This window comes from Ochotona curzoniae, unplaced genomic scaffold (genome assembly GCF_017591425.1).
Source record: "Ochotona curzoniae isolate NIBS_2020 unplaced genomic scaffold, NIBS_Ocur_1.0 contig_4514, whole genome shotgun sequence".
NCBI lineage: Eukaryota > Metazoa > Chordata > Mammalia > Lagomorpha > Ochotonidae > Ochotona > Ochotona curzoniae.
In genome coordinates, this window is record NW_024466312.1 from 5,546,613 (window position 1) to 5,568,158 (window position 21,546).

The 21,546-nt window shown below is 50.0% G+C and overlaps 1 protein-coding gene across 2 annotated transcripts; it reads left to right on the forward strand.

Moving 5' to 3' along the window:
- The first annotated feature begins 631 nt into the window (after positions 1-631).
- Positions 632-20,829, forward strand: TTLL4 (tubulin tyrosine ligase like 4). Of its 2 annotated transcripts, none has more exons than XM_040986525.1 (19): positions 632-1,414; positions 1,740-3,331; positions 4,200-4,309; positions 4,693-4,756; positions 10,251-10,375; positions 10,755-10,865; positions 11,237-11,313; positions 13,167-13,358; positions 13,437-13,519; positions 13,747-13,875; positions 14,207-14,329; positions 14,606-14,704; positions 15,020-15,154; positions 15,882-16,019; positions 17,026-17,128; positions 17,768-17,978; positions 18,119-18,189; positions 18,486-18,571; positions 19,438-20,829. In XM_040986525.1, the coding sequence occupies exons 2-19, from the start codon at positions 1,806-1,808 to the stop codon at positions 19,598-19,600; spliced, it is 3,546 nt and encodes a 1,181-aa protein (XP_040842459.1). In that variant the 5' UTR covers positions 632-1,414; positions 1,740-1,805; the 3' UTR covers positions 19,601-20,829. The 2 variants fall into 2 exon arrangements, with proteins under 2 accessions (XP_040842459.1, XP_040842460.1); XM_040986526.1 differs by having other exon boundaries at positions 17,044-17,128.
- The last annotated feature ends 717 nt before the right edge of the window (positions 20,830-21,546 follow it).

The window sequence follows — 21,546 nt, forward strand, 5'->3', positions numbered from 1 at the left end:
GTCCCCTGTCTCCCATTCCTTTTTTTTCAAATAGGTTATTAGAAGCAGGTGAATAGAAAGAGGTTTTGTTCCCACAAACTTTCCCCAGATCTCAGTCCTTTAGTTGCTCATCAGTACCAAGCCTCACCTGCTCCTAAAATTCCAATTATCATTCTTGTGATAAGCTCCCCAAGGCTTCTAAATAAAAAGACAGGTCTTTTGTAACGGAACATTGCATGGCAGTTGTGAAAAGGCTAAGAGGAGAAGACCAGATTGTCTGGTACCAGGAGAAGAGCTAAAGGTGTAGCTACCAGTTTGGGAAGGTTTGCTTTCGGCCTGGCCCTGTTCTTTGATGGGCTTCACTTGAATTTTCTGGTTTGATTTCACTACTACTCAAGGTGGGTCATGGAATCTCTTTCCCTTGTCTCTCCCCACATATTTCAGTGGTGTGATTTGAGCCCTGAGTATGACTCATCTGTAAACGGGGCTGGGCTTGGCATGAGTCACTAGAAGGTGGCCACTGCCACCACAGCAGGGCTGTGGGGATGTGTGCGCCCTGAGACTGGGAGGCCTCGCACCAGCCAAGCATGTTTTTGTATTAAAGACCAAATGATGCCATGAAGTCAACTATAAAATGCCCCCTTCCTTCTCCCAATCCTTGTCCAGTCCTTCACCCCACCCCTCTGCCAGGATAACCAGCACAGCAGGTGCATGTGTGTGCCTCTGGAACTCAGTTTTTGCACAGATGTGCTTGAGTGTCTGAGAGCTGTTGGAGAGATTGGTCCTACAAGGGCTCTGCTTTCAGATAGCATCTGCTTGCTTTTCAACTGAGCTGTTTCCTGGTCCCAGATGGAAGAACTGAGCCACTGAAACAGGCCTCTCGTCTTTCTTTTTTTTTTTTGAACGAAGATTTATTTATCTGAAAGACAGTGACTGAAGAGAGAAGGAGAAGGAGATAACCAGCAGTCTTCTCTCCACTGCTTAACTCTCCACAAGGCCTGGGGCTGCATTGGCTAAAACCAGGAACCAGGACCTCCTTCTGTGTCCTCCCACATAGGCAATACATTCACTGCTTTCCCAGGCCTGTTACCAGGGAGCTGGATGGGAAGCGAAGCTCTGACTGACACTCTGAGATGGGATGGGTGCTGGAGTTGCAGGTGGCGGCTGAACCTGCTGTGCTGTAGTGCCAGCCAGGCTTGTCTTCTCAGTCTGAACTCTGCAGGCTGTGGCTTCCTATTGGACTTTATAGGACCTCCTCTCCCCTGGGATCCAGTACAAGTACAAGAAACACATTAGGTTTGATTCTGTAAATGTTAGGTCATTGAAAATCTTGTTTTCCAGGGAAGGTCAGCTTATTGGCTCCTAAAGTAAGTTCCTGCAGGCTGCGAAGTGGAGGATCAGCTGGTGGTGGACCTTTGGACTTTAGTCAAAGAGAGTAAGTACAAATGGCTCTGCCTGGTTTATTGAGGTGTGTATCTGTGACTAAGAAATGTGTGTAAATGGAACAGAAGTGGTAGAACTTATGGGCAATTTTTTGCAATTAACATAATCACCAATGAGTTTAGCTTTGTTTCAGTTAGATTTAAAACACACCCACTCCCTCCCTCCCTCCCTCCTTTCCTCCTGGAGACCGTGTTCTCTCCTCTGGCCTCAGATGGTGACAAGCCTGGCTGGCCCTAGCAGCGCAGAAGTGGCTCTCTGCTGCTAACTTAAGGGCCACTGAAGGTGGACTCACTCCAATTATTTCTCTTGCCCCACAGGTTGACGGACTTCAAAGATGCAGCTGGTACTACTTGAGGGGTGTGACGTCTTCTCTGAGCCAGGCCATGAGGCCATGTGGCCATGACGTGGGCCTCTCGTGGCCTCAGCATGAACAGGGCACTACAGTGTCATCCTCTGTCAGAGAGCCAGCTGCCAGCAGCCTGCGCCCGCAGCCCCGGAGCCTGCCCCGCCGCTTCTTGAGGAACCTCTCTGAGGGCAGGGTCCAGTCCCGGGCCCATCGGCAGGTGAAGCCAGTCTGGAAACTGGAGAGCCCCGTGGGCACGGTGCCTGCAAACCTGGCCCCAGATCCACTGGAGCTCCAAGGCCAGCCTGCATATTTCTTTTGCCCCAGTTCTTTATGTAGCTCTGGAACCATAGCCGTCCTCGCTGGCAGCAGTGGCACCTATTGCCTGCACACTCTCCCGTACCTGTTCAGCAGTCCCCTGCTGTGCCGCCGCTCAGCCACCTGGCACAAAGCAACCCAGCCACCAGAGTCTTTGTGCTTGCATTCCAACTCGTCAGAAAAAACACCTTTTCCTCCTCCTCGAAAGAGCCTCCCTGTCAGTTTCACTGCCAGTAAAGCCACCTCTTCCGCGGCCTTCCCCATGGCTCAGCCGGTGGCATCCCCATCTGCAGAACTGTACCTTTCAGCAGCGGTGGCTGGGGAAACCCCTGTGAGGAAGAGCCTTGCCTGTGCCTTCTCAGGGAAGATCCCTGCCACGCTCTCCTCCCCCTTCAAGCCTGCGCTGAACAATAACTCCTTCATGAGGCCAAACAGCACTAGAGTGCCTTTAGCGCAGGCCACCGAGGGCCTGCAGCCTGTGTCCTCCCCGAAGACCCAGGCTGTCTCGTGGCATCACCTGGGGGGCACTGGAGACTGTGCACCCCGCCCTCTTGACTGTAAGGTGCCCAGGGGCTTTGGAGCCATCTTAGATGACACCACTGCCCGCATCGCCCCATCTACTCCTCAGTCCCTCCAAACATCCGCCACCAGTGTTGCCTGTTGCCAGAATAACCGGTGTGGCTTAGCCCCAAGGGCAGAGCCGCCTCGCTGTGGCCTGGAGGACAACTCTGACTCTCAGACGCGTTCTAAAGAGGTTCAGCTCACGGAGGCTGTGAGGAGGTTGACTGCCAAAAGCTGCGAGAGGATGCGGAGGCAAGGCAGCCCACTGGAACAGTCCTGTTTTATGAATTCCCACTGCCAGTGGAGTCTTCTCAGCAGGGGCAGGCGGTGGGAACCTCCTCCCACGACAGACCAACAGCTTGCCCAGGAGGATGCTCTGCCAGACTGCAGGGTCTCCCCTGGCGCCTCAGACACCTTGGGCTTGGACAGTACCGTGTTCTGCACCAAACGCATCAGCATTCACCTCCTCGCCTCACACACCAACAGCCTCAGGCGCAGCACCACCAGCAGATCTGCTGGCAGCCTCTCACCAGCTGAGGAGGACAAAGCACTGCCTCCTCCTCTGCCCCCTGAGGCCCTCAGCATGGCTGGCATGACCTCCTGCCTCTCTTCCATCCATCTGGACCAGCCTGAGAAGGAAGGTCCTGAGGAAGTCACAGAGCTGGATTTACCTGCCAGGGATACTGGGTAAGCCAGAGGATGTTTAGGTTCATTTAGAACACTGGGATGCAGGCCTTATAATTTGGTGATGCTGACCCTGTACCTCTGAGGGTTGGCTTTATTTGTTTATTTATTTAGTTAGTTAGTTTTGGTTGGCCTAGAGTTTGGAACTCTCACATTAGGATAAGGGTTAGGAAACTAGCTTATAGGCCAAATCCTGCTTGTAGCCTGCTTTTGTAAATAAAGTTTTATTGAAAAGCAGCTTTGCCAATGAGTTGTTGGTCCTGGCTGCTTTGTGATGGCTTATGGTGGAGTGGAGGAAAACTGCAAAACTGACAGTACTTAGTCCTTCCGAAAAAGAATTTTCCAGCCCTGTCTTAAGTTATAGCTGGAGAAGAAACTGAACATCAGGTGTTACTGCCTACAATTTTCCTACTGCTTTCAGAACCAAATCACGTTCCTGAGTGTTCCTGGCATGGTGGCTGTTTAGAATTAGCATATGTTTGTAGTTGGTTTTTTCTTTTGTGCCTGGTTATTTTTTCTGGGGACCTAGTCCATCAAGGCCTCGAACTGAGTACAACTATAAGACATTTGCAGTCACTTGCCCAGTACTCCCTGATGGCTGTTTGCATGCAAGATTCTGTACTTTGGGACTATGAAGGAACTTCTGAGAAAACATAATACATCTGTGTGGAGTGAAGGTATATGGCTGATGTCTGGACTCATGGTTAGACCTAGCTTTGAGGGCCGGAGAAGCAGGTTGGGAGGTTTAGGCAAGGGAATAGCAGATAGGTGACAGGGAACAGACACATAGTGGGGAATGATGGAGGAATGAGTAGCTGTCACCTCTTATGAGACTGCCTGGGGCCTGGGGCCTGTCATTTCTTACTTTTAGTTCAGCTAGTGACCTCCAGTCAGAACAAGCTGAGGCTGAAGACATAGAAGAAGAACTAGTGGATCGTTTGGAAGAATGCTGCAGTCACGATGAGAATGAAGAAGAGGAGGGTGAGTAGGACACCTTTTGCTTCCTGCTAGGTCTTGGTCCTGACCAGCTAGAGAAGTGGTTAATCGTTTTATAGCAGGTCCTAAGCTCACATTGGCACCTGCATCCGTCTTGTGCTTTGCGGGCTTCAGGGCGGTGGGGAATGGCTTCTAGGGGGTTTATGTCTCTAGTCTTCCTCCCCGCACTGGTCTTGGCTCCTCTCTGCTGCTGGTGAGCTCCAGGGAGGCTGCATGAGGCCTCATGTAGGCTACTGTGGCAGGGTGGGGCTCATAGTTGCTCGAGAAGGCCTGAGCCCAGCGGGCCCCTGCCCAAAAGGGCTGCCCAAGCTCAGTGAGTGTGGGGCAGCCTCTTCCAGTCCCGACGTCTCTGCTCTTCCTCCCCCCAGGAGAGTCAGAGTGTTCCTCAGTAAGTGCTATCTCCCCTGGCGAGTCCGTGGCAGTGATCTCTCGGTGAGTGTTGGCTGCCTTGGTCACTGGCAGATGCTCATTTTCTGTCTGTTCCAAGATTATAAAGAGGTGAACCACTCCAGTTGTTAATTCCCTCCTCCCCCCAAACCCTAACTCACTTTTTTTTTGGTGGGGGAAAATTGTTGATCACTTTAGGTTTTGAACAGGGTGTATTGGGGGACCAGAAGTATATCTTATGAGTTCAGTTTGGTCTATTGGCTCTAACAAACGATTCAAATAAAAGGCAAAGAAGTTTATGGAGTGTTTAGAAAATTAGTAACTGATTAATGAAGAAACCTATATTTGAGGTAAATTCTTTAGGCCACCTGTGTAACGTTAATTGTAGACTTTTTACTGTGAAAATTGTCCCAGTATCAGAAACAGTTCTGGGCCCGGCGCAGTGGTCTAGTGGCTAAATTCCTTGCCTTGATTGCACTGGGTCCTATATGGGCACTGGTTCTAATCCCAGCACCCCTGCTTCCCATTCAGCTCCCTGCTTGTGGCCTGGGAAAGCAGTGGAGGACAGTCCAAGGCCTTGGGACCCTGCACCCACATGGGAGACACGGAAGAATCTCTGGGCTCCTGGCTTCGGATTGGGTCAGCTCCAGCCATTGCAGTCACTTAGGGAATGAATTGTTGTATGAAGATCTTCCTCTCTGTCTCTCCTCTCTGTATATCTGCCTTTCCAATAAAAATAAATAAATCTTTAAAAAGAAAAAGTAAGAAACAGTTTTGAGATGTACCATCAGTCAGTTTTTTTTTTTTTTTTTTTTTGGAAGGTATGTTTTCATTGGAAAGGCAGATTTACAGAGAGATGAAAAGACAGAGAAAGATCTTTTGTCTGCTGGTTCATACTCCAAGTGGCTGCAACAGCTGGAGGTAACCTGATCTGAAGCCAGGAACCAGCAGCCTCTTCTGGGTCTCGCACATGCGTACAGGGTCCCAAGGATTTGGGTTGTCCTCCATTGCTTTCCCAGGCCACAAGCAGAGGAGCTGGATGGGAAGTAGAGCTGCCGGGTCACCAACTGGTGCCCATATGGGATCCCAGTGCATGAAAGGTGAGGATTTAGCCACTAGGCTACTGTATTGGACCATAGTTGGAACTTTTAAAGATGTTCTTTTGCTCCCTTCTGAGATTTACTTCCCATTGGGAAATGAGACTGATGATAATCTTAGTGATAAGAAGTTAAACTTAAAATGCCCTGGCTTTCATCTAGGTTATTCCATTAGCTACCTTGGTGAAGTCTGAATGATGTTCTTCTTTAACTAGGGAACCAGTAAAGTCAGTCTTTGAATATAGACCTGTTTTTGGAACAGGCAGATAATATAATGGTAGGGAGCTGATTGAAGGAGGAATATGTGGAGGCTTTCCTTTTAAAACCTAGTTGCTATTGAAAAAAAAATTTTTTTTTAAGATTTTATTTTTATTGGAAAGGCGGATATACAGAGAAGAGAGACAGAGAGGAAGATCTTCTGTCCGATGATTCACTCCCCAAGTGAGCGCAACAGCCGATGTTATGCCGATCCGAAGCCAGAAGTCTCTTCCAGGCCTCCCACACGGGTGCAGGGTCCCAAAGCTTTGGGCCGTCCTAGACTGCTTTCCCGGGCCACAGGCAGGGAGCTGGAAGGGAAGCGGGACTGCTGGGATTAGAACTGGCGCCCATGTGGCCCCCGGGCATGCAAGGCAAGGACCTTAACCACTGCGCCATTGCGCCAGGCCCTAAGGCGAGAATTTTAGCTGGTAGGCCACCGTGCTGGGCACCAAAGGTCTTCTTTACACTGTGTTTATCTTGAGGTCCACTTCAGATCAGCTATACCACTTTTTTTACCAGCCTTCCTGTTATTTGGAATTCTCTAGAGGTGTTTAATCATCTACTCTCTAATTCCTGCAAGTTGTGCACACCTGCAAATCTGGATAAGTCTTTAATCGTGGTTTTCAAGAGATTCATGAATTTCAAATCACATTATTTATGTTTTTAAAGGTTTATTGACTTTTATTAGAAAGGCGGTTTTACAGAGAGAAGGCTAGACAGAAGATCTTCCATCCAGTGGTTCACTCCTGGAGCTGAGCTGATTCAAAGCCAGGAGCCAGAAGCTTCCGTCTGGTCTCCCACATAGGTGCAGGGTCCAAAGGCTTTTAGGTCATTTTCTACTGCTTTCTCACCTACAGGTGGGAGCTAGATGGTAAGTGGAACATCCAGAACACAAACTGGCATTTTTGTGCCATCCTGGCACATGAAAGGCAAGGACTTAGCCACTCGACCACCGTGCTGGCCCATCACGTTACATTTTTAAGAATGATTACTTCAGTTCCTTTTCCCCAGCAATAGTTTCATTGCATTTCCTGCTGCTTTGTCTGTCTTCCATTGAATCTTCTCATTGTAAAGATAGGAATCCTCAGGTCCAGTGTGCCAATTGGGGATCAGAGAAGTGTTCCTAGGTGAGCGTGTAAATCAGTGCTAGATTAGACTCCCTAGCTCCGAGTATAAGGTCAGTGCTCTCAAAGCAGCTAGCAAGGTTTTTCTTTGTTGTGTTTGTTAATCAAACTTTTGATTGTGAGATAAGTGTAGATTTGCAGCAGTTTTGAGAAATAATACAGAGATCACCTGAGCTGTGTGCCCAGTTGACCCCAAAGACAATGTCTTGCAGTAGCGCAGTGTCACACAGTCTGAGCTGGGTCGCAGCCTCTGTGGAGTCCAGGCACAGACCGTTCCTGGTGCTGCATGCTCCTTCCTGTTGTCCTCGCAGCCACCCCTACCGCCCGCCCTCTGCACCTCCCTCCTTGACCCCCAGCACCAAAGGTTTGTTATCTATTCATATAATTTTTGTCTTCTTAAAAAAAAATGTCCTCTACAGATGGAATGGTACAATATGGAACCTTTTGTGGTTGACTTTTTCCCCTCACTCGGCATATTCTCCAGAGATCGACCCAGGTGTCTTTGTGTATCAGTTTGTTCCTTCTTTTGCTGGGATAAATGCCCTGCTGTTTGTTCAGCCATTCATCTGTTGGAGGATGTTTGGATGGCATCCCACTTCGGCTATTGTAGGAGTAAAGCAGCTGCAGGTGATGATCACATATATGATTTTGTGGCTGTGATTCATAGTCTTCTTCTATCTCTCTCTCAAATAGATGCCCATGAGTAGAATTTGTGGTTACATAGTAATTACATGTTTGGTTGTTTTAAGAAACTGACAAAACTTTTCCCAAGTGTCTATACCATTTTTTATTCCTGTCTTTGTTTTTCATGTGTTGATTTGAAGAGCAGAGGAAGACAGAATTAGATCTTCTCTCCACTGGTTCTCGTCTTCAGATACGTGCAATAGCCAGGGCTGGGCCCATAGCTCCATCTTCATGTCTCCTGTGGGTGGAGCCATCGCTTGCTGCTGCCTAAGACATACATCAGTAGGAAACTGGATTGGAAGCAGAGGAGGGACTCATACCCAGGCACTCAATGTGTGCTTTAAATCTTACTTTGATTTTCAGCAATCTTAATTTCTCCTTTTAGGAAATAAAAAAAGATTCTTCTATTTAAAAGTATTACAGAGAGGAACAAGGAAAGAGAGGTCTTCTGTCCACTGATTTACTCTCCAAATGGGTCCAACTGGCTGATGCCAGAAGCCTGGAATTCCATTTGTGTTTCCCATGTGGTTGGAGGAATGTGCTAGACACATTGGTAGGGAGCTAGATCAGAAGCAGATCAGTCAGGACATTTTTTTAATCTTTTAAGATTTATTTATTTTTATTTGAAAGGTAGAGTTAAAAAGAGAGAGATCAAGCTTCCATCTGCTGGTTCACTCCCTAAATAGCCACAACGGCCGAGTGGGGCTGATCCAAAGCCAGGAGCTTCCTCCAGGGCTCCCACATGAGTTCAGGGGCCAAGGACCTGGCCATTCTCTGCTACTTTCCTGGGTGCATTAGCAGGGAACTAGATTAGAAGTGGAATAGCTTGGACTTGAACTGGCACCCAAATGGAATGCCAGTGCTGGAGGCAGAAACTTCGCTTGCTGTGCCATGGCACTGACCCTCGGGAGTCAAACCAGTACTCATATGGGATGCCAACATCACAGGCAGAAGCTTAACATGCACTGCCACAACACCAGCTCCAATAATCTTAAGCTCTGATACATAGTAAATTAATGTTTTTAAAGAACAAATTAGTGATGGGGAATAGAGTTTCAGATCCAGATCTGTGTCACAAATCCCTTTCTAAATTAAAAAAAGAGATTAATTCCATCTGTGTATTTCAGATAAATCTAAATATGAGATGAGTTGCAAGTTCTACTGTTCCTCTTCTGTCTTCTCTAGTTCTCTTTAAGAATGTCTTGGGATCCTGCACGGTAGTGTAGCAGCTAAAGTCCTCGCCTTGAACAGCTGCACCGGGATCCCATATAGGTGCTGGTTCTAATCCTGGCAGCCCTGCTTCCCATCCAGCTCCCTGCCTGTGGCCTGGGAATGCAGTTAAGGATGGCCCAAAGCTTGGGGACCCTCCACCCATATGGGAGACCCAGAAAAAGCTCCTGGTTCCTGGCTTTGGACTGGCTCAGCTCCAACTGTAGCGAACACTTGGGGAGTGAATCATCGGGTGAAGATCTTTCTCTCTTCTTCTCCTCTCTGTATATCCGCCTTTCCAATAAAAATAAATAAAATTAAATTAAAAAAAAAAAAAGAATGTCTTTTCTTTGGGCCCAGCACGATAGCCTAGCAGCTAAAGTCTTCACCTTGAACACACTAGGATCCTATCTGGGCACTGGTTCTAATGCTGGCTGCCCCACTTCCCATCCAGCTCCCTGCTGTGGCACCAGAAAGCAGTTGAGGATGGCCCAGATCCTTGGTACCCTGCACCCATATGGGAGACCAGAAGAATCTCTGGACTCCTGGCTTCGGATTGGGTCAGCTCCAGCTGTTGCAGCCACTTGGGGAATTAAACATCTGACAGAAGATCTTCCTCTTTGTCTCTCCTATCTGTAGATCTGCCTTTCCAATAAAAATAAATAAGTTTAAAAAAAAAGAATGTCTCTACTTCTCAAATCGTATGTGCTTTTCCTTTCATTTTCATTATTTCTATCATTCCCTTTCCTCTTACTCATTTTATTTATTTGTTTATTTATTAAAGGCGCAGACTTTAGCCACTAGGCCACCGTGCCAGGGCCTCATTTTATTTTTTCTTGTAACATGATCTTCCATCAGTGTCCACTAGACTCACCTCTCCTGCCAGAACCACTTTTTTCAGGGCTTCCCCAGTCTGAATTGTCATAGGAGGGCTTGGAGGATCCTAAAGAGTGAAGTGCTGGAAAACCTTGCCCCTGGGTAGCAGTTAATGGTGAGGTTCTAGGTAGGTTAGCATCTGTGGATTCATGTTGTCAAAGGCGTTACCGAGCCCTCGTCTTTCAGAGAGATCATTGTTTCCAAGACAGCCTCTGGGACGAAGTGACATGAACATGACAGCACATGAGAGCTGCTTCTTTCCCTTTATCGTGTGTCCATTTTTCATCTTAGGAGCTGCCTCGAAGCTCTGACCAAACCCCTTTCCAATCATGAGAAAGTTGTCCGACCAGCATTCATCTACAGTCTCTTCCCTAACATGCCCCCTACCATCTATTTTGGCACCCGGGATGAGAAAGGTAAATTGGCCAGGTGCCCAAAAGAGCCCCCCAGCAGAACGGGCCTGGCTGGGTTGGGGGGAGGTGGCCATGGGGTGGGAGAGGGATTCAACAGAAAGCCTGCTGACTGCTCAGTTCCCCCGTCTTACGGTCCGATGGGTCTGTTGTGTAGCCCACCCTCGTCAGCCTCATCTCCTGCTCAGTTCCTACCCTCCAGCCTCATTTCCTTCTTTCAGCTACCCTTGTCACTATTGATCCCTGCACAGTCCCCTTCCCTCTTGAGACAGTGTGGACTGGCTTGCCTGGCCGGGGGAGGATGGGCAGCCAGTGCCATCTTTTCCATTATCTTACTGGGACTCTCCTGCTCTTTTCCATTCCCCACTTCCTGTCTTCCTTGCAGTGGAGAAACTTCCCTGGGAACAGAGGAAGCTGCTGCGGTGGAAGATGAGCACAGTGACCCCCAACATTGTCAAGCAGACCATTGGACGATCCCACTTCAAAATCAGCAAGAGTGAGTCGCTTGCCTCGTTGCAGGCCTGTCCTTGCCTCAGCAGACAGACCTTAAGTGGGAGGAGTGCCCTCAGTAACCCTGGCTAGCCCGGGGCAGCCAAGGACCCTGTCTTGAAGGTTCCAAATTCAAAAGGGTTGCATAGCTTTAAACTCCCCACCCTGGGCTAAGCCTGTTGTTCCAAACTAGAAAACAGAAAGCCGTTGTTCTGCCTGGCCTTGGGGCCTAATGTGGGACTGCTCCATGGCAGCTTGTCAAAATCTGCGTCTGGGAGCAGGGCTGAGGCTCAGTGGTGTTTCTAGGGCTGCTGGGCTTCTCTCTGTCCCAGTGACTGAGCTAACAGCAGAACTGACTCCCTAATGTGCCTTCTGCAGGAAATGATGACTGGCTAGGCTGCTGGGGCCACCACATGAAGTCTCCTAGTTTCCGGACCATACGAGAGCATCAGAAGGTAAGGGCCCACCCATTCCATGCTCTGGGCAGTTGAGGTCTGTGGAGGGTGGTGTCAGATGTGGCAGGAGGAGGATGACCAGCAAAAAAGTCAAGGAGGGGTACAAACTGAGGCCCTAATGGTTCATGGGTAGCCTCTGCTTCGCTGCTGTATCTTGGGCAGTCGCTGCCTCTGAAAGACATTTTTTTTTTTCCCTAAGATTTATATATTTTTATTGGAAGTCAGATTTAAAGCAAAATTGTCCATGCGCTGGTTCACTCCCCAAGTGGCTGCAATGGCCAGAGTTGATCCGATCACAAGGCCTTGGGCCATCCTCCACTGCTTTCCCAGGCCACAGGCAGGAAGCTGGAAGGGAAGTGGAGCAGCTGGGATACGAACCAGCATCTATATAGGATCCTGGTGCATGCAAGGCGAGGATTTAGACACTAGGCTACGGTGCTGGGCTCATGTTGTTGTTGTTGTTGTTGTTTGTGTGTGTGTGTATGATTTATTTATTTTGATTGGAAAGGCAGATCAGATTTACAAAGAGAAGGAGAGATTGAGAGAAAGATCTTCCATTTGTTGGTTCACTCTCCCAGTGACTGCAATGGCTGTAGCCGAGCCTATCTGAAGCCAGAAGCCAGAAGCTTCTGGGTTTCCCAAAAGGTGCAGGGTAAAGCAGATGCAGAGTCTCAATGCTTTGGGCTGTTCTCAGCTGCTTTCCCAGGCCACAAGCAGGGAGCTGCATGGGAAGTGGAGCAGCTGGGACAAGAACCACTTTTTGTTTGGGCAAGGCAAAGGATTAAACTATTGAGCAGTTGCACCAGTGCAACACTGTTTTAAATTTCCTGCACATGGCCTTGGAATGCATGTAACAACTTCTGGTCTCAAATTGGACTGAATGAGTTCCTAACTCTCAAACCTAGCTAAAGACCAAGTTCTTCTCATCCTTGTTCCCTAATGGAAAATGATGTTAAATGCTTTGCTTTGTGCTTAAGATGTTTTGGAACCCTGCCCGGTAGCCTAGTGGCTAAAGTCCTCACCTTGCATGCTCCAGGATCCCATATGATCACTGGTTCATGTCCTGGATGCTTCACTTCTCATCCAGCTTCCTACCTGTGGCTTGAGAAAGCAGTCAAGGATGGCCCAAGGCCTTGGGACCTGCACCTGCAGAGGAGACTCCAAGGGGCTTCTGGCTCCTGGCTTTGGATCAGCTCATTTCCGCTGTTGTGGCCACTTGGGGAGTAAATCAGTGAATGAAAGATATTTCTCTCCTCTCTGTAGATCTGACTTTCTTTAAAAAAAAAAAATCTTTAAAAAAGAAAAGGTTGGGTGCAGCGCGATAGTCTAGTGACTTAAGTCCTCGCCTTGAACACGCCCCAGGACCCCATATGGGCGCCAGTTCTAATCTCGGCAGCTCCACTTCCCATCCAGCTCCCTGCTTGTGGCCTGGGAAAGCAGTGGAGGACAGCCCAAAGCCTTGGGACTCTGCACCCACGTGGGAGACCTGGAGTAAGTTCCTGGCTCCTGGCTGCGGGATCGGCAAAGCACTGGCCGTTGTGGCCACTTAGGGAGTGAATCATTGGGAGGAAGATCTTCCTCTCTGTCTCTCCTCTCTGTATACCCACCTTTCCAATAAAAATAAAATAAATCTTAAAAAATAAAAAGAAAGAAAAGGTCATTATGAATATGGTGTCTTACTCATCTTTCCGTGAGTGCCTAGCAATTGTGTGTGTAAGGCCCATTACACAGTGACAGTAAGAGGAGCGGGCACTATAGTATTATGAAGTTGGGATGGAGTGATGCGTCACTTCTTTCTCCTGAACTCACCTATACTGTCTCCCATCTTCCCTCTCTCTGTGTCCTTTCTGTAGCTGAACCACTTCCCAGGCTCATTCCAGATTGGGCGGAAGGACCGACTCTGGCGGAACCTGTCTCGCATGCAGAGCCGCTTCGGCAAGAAGGAGTTCAGTTTCTTTCCCCAGTCCTTTATCTTGCCCCAGGATGCTAAGCTCCTGCGCAAAGCATGGGAGAGTGGCAGCCGCCAGAAGTGGATTGTGAAGCCAGTAAGTAGGGGCCAAGGTGGGAGGATAGCAGCGTTCTGGGCAGAAAGCAGATCTCATCTCCTTGCATTTGACTTGCAGCCAGCTTCAGCCCGTGGCATTGGAATCCAGGTCATTCACAAATGGAGCCAGCTCCCCAAGCGGAGGCCCCTCCTGGTGCAGAGGTGAGCCTCTCTCCAGCCCACAGCCCTCTGTTCATCTTCCCAGCTGCCTCGCCTTGAACTTCCTTCCTTGCAGCATTCTCCCCTTCATCATGCCAGCCAGACACCTTCCTTCCCCAGCCGGTTTAAACTGTTTGACTCAGCAACTGCTTTTGCTTTTGCTGTGGCTTGGTCACCCTGGGAGCCCCATCTCATCTGGCTGGATGAGAAGTGGCCTTTGCCCTCCCTAGGTATCTCCACAAGCCCTACCTCATCAGCGGCAGCAAGTTTGATCTGCGCATCTATGTTTACGTCACATCCTACTACCCTCTTCGAGTTTACCTCTTCTCAGATGGACTTGTCCGCTTTGCCAGTTGCAAGTAGGTGATGGTGGGTCCGTGTCCCACTGCCAGTTGGAAGGGCAGCTGGAGGACACCAAAGGGAAGTGTAACGGATGTTTTTGTAGTTAGTGAGGGGGGAATGGTTTCCACTTTGCTTAGCTGGGGAAATCTTGCAGGGTTGAGGTGATGTCAGAGGGAGTGGGCCATGGTCTTCTAGAACCCTGCCAGCAAAGATCCTTCTCAGGCTTTCGTGGAGCTGAGAAGATCTGTACCATTTTTCTTTTACTTCCTCAGGGCTGCGGAGAGAGCAGCCCGTACCCCATTTGCTGTCTCGTCATCTTACCTCTGCTACTCTTTTGCTCACTTCCAGGTATTCCCCTTCCATGAAGAGCCTTGGCAATAAGTTCATGCACCTGACTAACTACAGTGTCAATAAAAAGAATGCTGAGTACCAGGCCAATGCAGATGAAACAGCCTGCCAGGGGCACAAATGGTACCGAGTGCAAGGCTTAGAGGAATGCAGGACGGTCCTGGGATTTGGGGAGACTTGAGGGTTGGGAGATGGAAGATGAATAAAACACTTGAAGATTACAGAGGCACTTGTTAATCCAGAGTTGCACTGTTTGCCTGCATGTTCATCTCTGTAAATGTGAAATATCAGGGGGAAGAGATGAAGAAAATGCCTGTGGGCCTCTTGTTTCCTTTTCATTCTGTTTCACTTCTCATTCCTAAAATATAGCCCTGATTCTTCCTCCTGCTCCCCGTGCAGGGCACTGAAGGCCTTGTGGACTTACCTGAGCCAGAAGGGAGTCAACAGCGATGCCATCTGGGAGAAGATAAAGGATGCTGTGGTCAAAACCATCATCTCGTGAGTGAACAGCACCAGCCTGGGGGTGGGGCCCACTGCTGACCCTGCCTCTCGTTGGCTTTATGTGACTGCGCCCAAACCCTGGCAGCACTGCAGGCCAGCTTGGAGGACAGGGGCCAGGAAGGAGTGGGTAGAGTCAGATTCTGCCTGTTCCCAGAGCTTCCTTCCCAGGAGCTGACCCTGGGTCAGAGGTGCTGCCTTTCCAGGGTTGCCTGCTGCTGGCCTCTCTGCCTCCAGTAGCTCCGCTGGCTGGGCAGCTCTCAGTAGGGTCCTCTGGGGATAGCTGAGCTGAATCCATCCTTGTCCTGTGATTAGGTCGGAGCCCTACGTGACCAACCTGCTCAAGATGTATGTGCGGCGGCCGTACAGCTGCCATGAACTCTTCGGTTTTGACATCATGCTGGACGAAAACCTTAAGCCCTGGGTCCTGGAAGTGAACATTTCCCCGAGGTGGGTGATATGCCCAGGCCCTGCCCAATGTGTTTCTGCTCTGTCAGGATCCCAGTGGCAATTGAAACTTATCAACTATGGAAGCTCCTGTGTTTCAGTAGAATTTTGGTTGAACTTTCAAGTGTGTTATTGCTTAAGATTTGTTTAGTTTTACTTGAAATAGTTTTTATTCATTGGAGATATGGGATTCCTTTCTACTCATTCATTTTCCAAATGCCAACTGTCTGGAATGGTCAGGGTTGGGTCATGGCCAGAGCCAGGAACTGGGAACTCAGTGCAGGTTCTCCTGCATGTGTGGCAGGAACCCAATTATTTGAGCCATCAGCACTGCCTCTCGGGCTTGTGTCAGTGAGAAGCTGGAGCTAGGAGCTGGAACCAAGTGTTGATGGTAGGCACTTGATGTAGAACATGGACATCTTAACTGCTAGGCCAAACATCTGTGTGCTTGCTCATTCACTCGTTCTTTGATGTTTTCTCAAAGTTCTCTGAGACTAGAGGCAGGTTGTTAACTGTTGTTCTTTTCAGTTTGATTCCCACTTCTCCCCTTCCCCTTCCTAGCAAGCTAATTCACTCTTTCTGGGGCAAGAGACTCTCATGGTTGTAGTCATGCATTTGGATGTTTGAGCCCTTTTCATCCCAGGAATGCCAGGGATAGCGGGCTGTGACATGGGCGTAGGGCAAGAGATCGTGAGGGCTGCTTTGACCATTCTGCATCCTTTGCCTGCAGCCTCCACTCCAACTCCCCGCTGGACATCAGCATCAAAGGCCAGATGATCCGGGACCTGCTGAACCTGGCAGGGTTTGTCCTGCCCAATCCGGAGGATGTCATTTCTAGCTCCAGCAGCTCCAGCAGTTCCAGCACCAGGTTAGCCTCCCTGCTGCTATGGACTCGGCTGGCAGCATGTATAGCCTGCTGTGGCTCTGGGAAGGACAGGGTTCTGGGCTCCGTCACCTGCTTGGCCCCCCTTGCTGCTCCATCTGCCCCTTCAAGCCCACGCAGCTGCCACTGCTATTGCTAGTACTTCTAAAAGCCTGTCTGGTTTCATTGCTCCTCTGCTCAGGAACCGCCACAGGGCCTAGGCGTCAGATTTAAACTCCTGGTCTGGACATTCGAGGTCCCGGTCTCCTTTTCTCAGACTCGTCTCTCTTTACTCCTCTTCATGGCCCCTTTGCTCTGGCCACGCGGATCCTTCATAGAACCTCCAATTGGAAGGCTCTTTAAGGGTCAGTGAGTCCCATTTCCTCTTGGAAGCCTTCACGTCCTCTTGCTGTTCCCCTCCAGCGTCCTCTCCTCTGCTCTCAAAGTGCCTTGGAGCCAGACCTCCCTGGTGTAACCTCAGTTATCCATTTAGCCCACCTCTAGAGCACATCTGCCACTTCTAAGGGGAGGGAACTGAAATGTGGTCAATGTCTTTGATATATAAGGAAAAGCCTGTCATTACTCCTCCCCACAATTGTAGTTGCACGTCTCACAGAAGGAGGTTAGGAGCACATCTCTGTTTCACTCAAAAGTGGCTATAGTCATCATAGTGGCATGGGTGATGAAACTAGGGGGTGCAGGCCAATTAAGTCAAAGCTACCAGCCGGGTGTGTGGTAGGTGGCAATTAAATTTAGTAAAGCTGAAGTGTGCGGGAGATGGGCTGACTCAGCCAGTGTCTCATGCTCTTCCCATCTGGCCATGGCACACGCTGTTGGGGACTCTCAGGCTGCTCCTGTGCAGTACCATCTGGTGTGAGGCACTCTGTGAGCACGCGTGCCTGCTTGCATGGTGGTCCTCTCGTGAAAGGGCACCCCTCTAGGCTGGCCTTTCCTGAGTGTGTGCCCAGTGGGGAAGCTGCTGATCCTGGCTTGCTTTTCTCCTGTGCCGTAGCCTGTCTGGCTCTCCCAGGGACAAGCGACGAATGACCCCACAACATCTCACTGCACAGAAGATGAAGGAAGCCTATTATCTGACCCAGAAAATTCCTGATCAGGTAGGAGACTGGTCGCCCACCCTTGTGCTGGCACAAAGCATGTGTGTTCAATCATTCAGGAGCCCAGGGCAACCCAAATATCCCTCTTCCCAAGTGGGATTTTTCAGCCCCTGGGGTACAGTGATGTGTTGGAATGTGCTTAATTGTGGGAGAGAGTTAGCTGGTGGTCTTTATCAAATTTGTAAGAACTACTCCTCATAGTGAGATGCCGTGCTGACCCTCTTCCTGTCCCAGCTATCAGCTGTGCCCCTGTGGGCTTCCTTCCTTGAGAGGTGCAGTGAAGCTGTGGGATGTTTGTCCTTTGCAGAGCAGATACATATAAGAGAGACCCCGTAAGGCTGGTGCTAAATCTTAAATTGTAGATCCAGATCTTGACTGCATGCAACAAACCACTTAGAACCCTCCCAGCTCCCCTGGCCCCGACCAGAGTGTCTTCCTTCTCTGGCTAAGTTAGTACTCGGGGGTAGACAGGTACAGAGCTGACCCAGTAGGCTGGGGCTTTGTGGTAGCAGATGATTCCTGGAACCCCAGGACTCCAGCATGATCCTCCCCGGCTTCCAGTGATTTGATTTGATTCTTTGCCTCTGGCTCTCCCAACACCCCATCAAACTCTCATGCTTGCTGTTCTTTGGGTCATAGGACTTCTATGCATCCGTGCTGGATGTCCTGACGCCAGAAGACGTTCGAGTGCTAGTTGAGATGGAGGATGAGTTTTCTCGCCGTGGTCAATTTGAACGAATTTTTCCTTCTCGAATCTCCTCTCGCTATCTCCGCTTTTTTGAGCAGCCACGCTATTTCAACATTCTTACCACCCAGTGGGAACAGAAGTACCATGGCAACAAACTCAAAGGTGAGATGCCCTCTCTGGCCACAGGGAGCCATATTCAGGCAGAGAGGAAATTCTGATAGGTGTAGACATGGCCTCTTTGGGAAGAATAGACCAGTAGATTTCACCCTTATAAGTCTCAGCGTCTGCTGGTGTTGTCCTAGGTGTGGATCTGCTCCGGAGTTGGTGCTACAAGGGGTTCCACATAGGTGTCGTCTCTGATTCTGCCCCAGTGGTGAGTGGTATCAGTGTGTGTTGTGGGAGGGATATCTCTTTGCCTGGAAGGGCACTGTGGTTGGGTTGCAGGTACGCACCTTGTTTCTCCCCAGACCCTGCCTCTTCATCTTAGGGACCTTCCCTTTCAAGGTAGTGCTGGTCCACAGCTTCTAATCTGATTGAGGAATCAAGGTGTTTACCAGTGGACCCATGATCATTTAGTGGGCAGGCTGGGGAAAAATGGCCTGAGACCCCGGGCTCTGCTGCCTGGCCTCTGCCTATCCCTGTGAACCTCACTGCTTCCTTTCTTCTTAGTGGTCTCTCCCAGTGTCACTTCTGACTGTCCCAAAGGATGAGAGGACACTCAATGCCTTATACCAGTTGGAGACGGACAAGCTGGAGTGAGTACTGCCTGCCTGGCCAAAAAAGGGGACAGGGCATTGGCTGTGAGTTTGAGTTTTCCTTCTGTGACAGCGGAATCATGAGACTCCAGTGGGTTTGGCAAGTGTGAGGATATGCAGTTGTAATAGCCAGTTGAACTCACCTTTAGAGAGGTTTTAGTCCTCCAGCCTTACCACATGCTCCTACACTTATACTCTTTATGTATATATATCTTTATTCAAGCCCAGGTGCCACCCCCCCTCCTCAGCCATGTGCGCCCCTTTGCCCTCCCTCCTTCCCCCCCCCCACACCACCGTGCCCTCCTCCAGCAAAGTGCTGCTCTGTACGCTTACACTCTTAAGCCTTTGAGTACATAAGACGTGTTTTATGGGCTTCATATCAATATAAGTAAAGTCTGCCGTGCATCATGTACATGCCTGCTTCAGACTCTGAAGCAGATCACAGTTGGAGGGTGTGTGTGGTGCAGCAGTTAAGCCACCGCTTGAGATACCCAGGTCCAGTATGAGAGCACTGGGGATAGAGGCCAGGCTCTGTCCATCCTGCTCCCAGCTAGCAGGTGGAAGCAAGGCCTGCAAGACAGCAGGTGATGGCCCAAGTACATGGGGCCCTGTCCTCACGCAGGAGACTCGGGCTAACTTGGGTGCTCCTGGCTTCAGCCTGGTCAGTGCCAGCTGTCATAGGCGTTTGGAAGGTTGCATTAGTGGAGGGATGGGCTCTCTGTCACTCTGCCTTTTGAATAAAAAATAAAACTAGATACATAAACAGAAGATGTAAAAGACTGAATATTAGTAATCAAAATTACTTTTTAAGATAATTTCAGCCATGCAGTATCTCAGCTCTTTCTTTCCCCACCTGTTGCCTTCAGAAAACTCAGCTGCTCTGAGGGAAGCCCACTGACGTCTGAAGATGGATCCACATCGGAAGCCAGGACCATCCCAACAGGCCTTACCCCAGGAAACCCTGTTCCTCGGAGGACACTGGGGACACCAGCGAAGAGCTCAGCCTCCTTATCCCAGCATTGCCTGTGATGAGGTGCTGTGGCTGGACCCCAATACTTTCCTTCCTCCACTTCCTAGTCCACCAGGGCTTCCCCCCGGCTGCCGTGAGCCCATAACTGATCGGGAGCACCAGCATCAGCTACCTCAGGGGAACCCACCTGCTTGTCCACCTGAGCACCACCCCTCCACCTCACCCCCTAGCAGAGTATTTTTTTGAATCAGTTGTGTTGTAGAAATTGGCGTTTGGAGTTGCTGCGCTGGGGCTGGCCCCTCCTGCCTCGACTGAGCAGCCTGGGGTGGCCATGCAGAGCTGTGGTGGGGCTGGCCCCTCCTGCCTTGGGGCTGAGCAGCTCCAAGGTGGCCATGCAGTTTGGTGGTGGGGCTAGCCCCTCCTGCCTCGGCTGAACAGTCCGGGGTGGTGATGCAGAGTGGTGGTGGGGCTGGCCCCTCCTGCTTTGGCTGAGCAGTCTGTGGTGGCTGTGCAGAGCTGTGGTGGGGTGGGCTCCTCCTGCCTCGGCTGAGCAGCCCCAGGGATGCCATGCAGCCTTATAAAGCAGGGTTCAGTGTCTACCTCCGGAGAGCCCCATGTGCACATGCTTTGTGTTAGACCTGGGTGCAGTGGTTGAATGGAGCCCGGCTGTGGGCAGGAAGCCCTTTGTTCTCCAGTCAAGGAGCGTCCTGTCCTCCCCAGCCTTAACCCCTGGCCGCTTCCAGCAAGATCCTGACTTCCTCAGTAGGGGGCAGAAGAGACGAGGGCATGCTCAACCCATGCCTCATCACCCTAGTGGTGACTGTTCTTTCAGGCCTCCCCACCCCCTGCCAGAGGCTCTAGGTGTTTTCATTCTGGCTGCATTTCCCTCCCTCCCCCCCATTGAGCCTCCTAGACCTCCCTCACAGCGGTTACCTCTTCAGCTCCTGGCTCTGTGTGAGGTGTGAGGTTCTGTGTACTTTGTGAATGTCCCCCAGCCCAGCATGGAAGTCTGGCTAATCCCAGTTGCCATGAACTGTGGCCCTACGTTGCAGGACATGAGCCAGTGTGCATTGGGGCTGGGTGGAGGGTGAGAGGAGCCGTGGCTTTCCCACCGTGTGGGCCGGTGGCTTAGCGGTTGGGTTCAAGAGGTTCACTACTGTAGGCTGGCCTTCCAGTCAGATGCTTGGACTGTTGAACTGAAATGAATCTACCTCCCTCCCCAAGCCTAAGTAAACAGTGAGTGCTCAATAAATGTTGACTGAGTGAACTGTACCTACAGAGATCTCAAGGGAAAGCGTCAGAGCCAGAAGTTCTCTCCTGGGAGAAGCACAAATCTTAGAGTGGGTCAGAAAAGTGATTTGCACTTGGACCATGTTTGTCCTCAGCTGAGCTTGCTGTGGCTACAGGCCACCTACTCAGTCCTCAGAATCTGTTAATTGCTGTTCTAACTTGATAACTTACCCAGTCACTGTTTGCAGGAAGAACAGGCAGTGCTGAGAATGGGGTACAGTTCAGGGTGTTTGTGGGGCAACCAGAGTAAAAGGTGGGGTGGTCACTGTTCCCATGTGCTTCAAATCCACTTGGCATTGATCAGAAGCTACTTTTCCCTAGAATGAATATCACTGAAGAAGTGGCTTTGTGTCAGGAAAAGAGCTTGTGGGCCTTCCAGTGACCTGACACTGTGACCTTGAACTTGTCAACTAACTTGCTATCTGTTTCTTCATAATATGAACTCAATCCCTAGCTGGCAGGGATCATGGAAGTGGAAACCATATCTAGTAGAAGTGCTTGGGACACAGAGGACACTTACAAGTGGTCAGTCCTCTTATCTGAGTGTCCTTAAGTGGCAAGGAATGTCACAACCCTTTCCCAGGGGACATGCTTGAGATGCTGTAGAAATGAAACATCCAGAACACGATTGCGGGGGTAGTGTGTTAGCTTAACTGGTTAATATTCCACTTCCCGTGTGGGTGCTGGTTTGTGTCCTGGCTGTTCTGCTTCCCAT

Bases quoted from the DNA above. Each gene is read 5' to 3' on its own strand.
- TTLL4 (XM_040986525.1), top strand. From the start codon at position 1,806: ATGAGGCCATGTGGCCATGACGTGGGCCTCTCGTGGCCTCAGCATGAA. The intron at 17,129-17,767 runs GTAGGAGACTGG...TTTGGGTCATAG, and splicing joins CCCAGAAAATTCCTGATCAG to GACTTCTATGCATCCGTGCT. The intron at 18,190-18,485 runs GTGAGTGGTATC...CTTTCTTCTTAG, and splicing joins TCTCTGATTCTGCCCCAGTG to TGGTCTCTCCCAGTGTCACT.